Source organism: Tigriopus californicus, chromosome 12, assembly GCF_007210705.1.
Source record: "Tigriopus californicus strain San Diego chromosome 12, Tcal_SD_v2.1, whole genome shotgun sequence".
In the NCBI taxonomy this organism is placed as follows: Eukaryota; Metazoa; Arthropoda; class Copepoda; order Harpacticoida; family Harpacticidae; genus Tigriopus; species Tigriopus californicus.
The window spans coordinates 15,696,713-15,697,027 of record NC_081451.1 but is presented as its reverse complement, the minus strand read 5'-3'; the positions used below and the strand labels follow the sequence as shown (position 1 = coordinate 15,697,027).

The 315-nt window shown below is 48.9% G+C and overlaps 1 protein-coding gene across 1 annotated transcript in view; it reads left to right on the top strand.

The window, feature by feature from the left end:
- The window catches only part of LOC131891310 (uncharacterized), a 6,406-nt gene that overhangs the window by 4,228 nt on the left and 1,863 nt on the right, over positions 1 to 315 (top strand). The window contains exon 3 of the mRNA XM_059240838.1: positions 190 to 312. Coding sequence (XP_059096821.1) covers positions 190 to 312 — 123 coding nt within the window. The remainder of the gene's footprint in view (positions 1 to 189; positions 313 to 315) is intronic.

Sequence of the window (315 nt, the reverse complement as noted above, 5' to 3'; positions counted from 1 at the left end):
AAAGAATTCCGGAGGCTGGGGTGTTCTGGAGCTGATTATTGAGTCATCCTTGTTTTCTAGGTACTCTCCACCCACGCGACCTCTGACGGACAAATAATCCCCGACGTCTGTCATTGTCGTGGCGTTTCTTAGGACTGTACTGAAATTATCACTGCTTTTACAATAAATCTGAAACGTGTTCCCTTTCAGCAATTGCTCTCAGGTTCCCACTGAGTTTTGGTGGCCTGCGTTCTGATGGTCCATTAGGCTCACAAATGACTGCTACCACGGGTCCAAACAATGAGCTGTGGTACGCCCTTGGAGCCACTGAAGGCC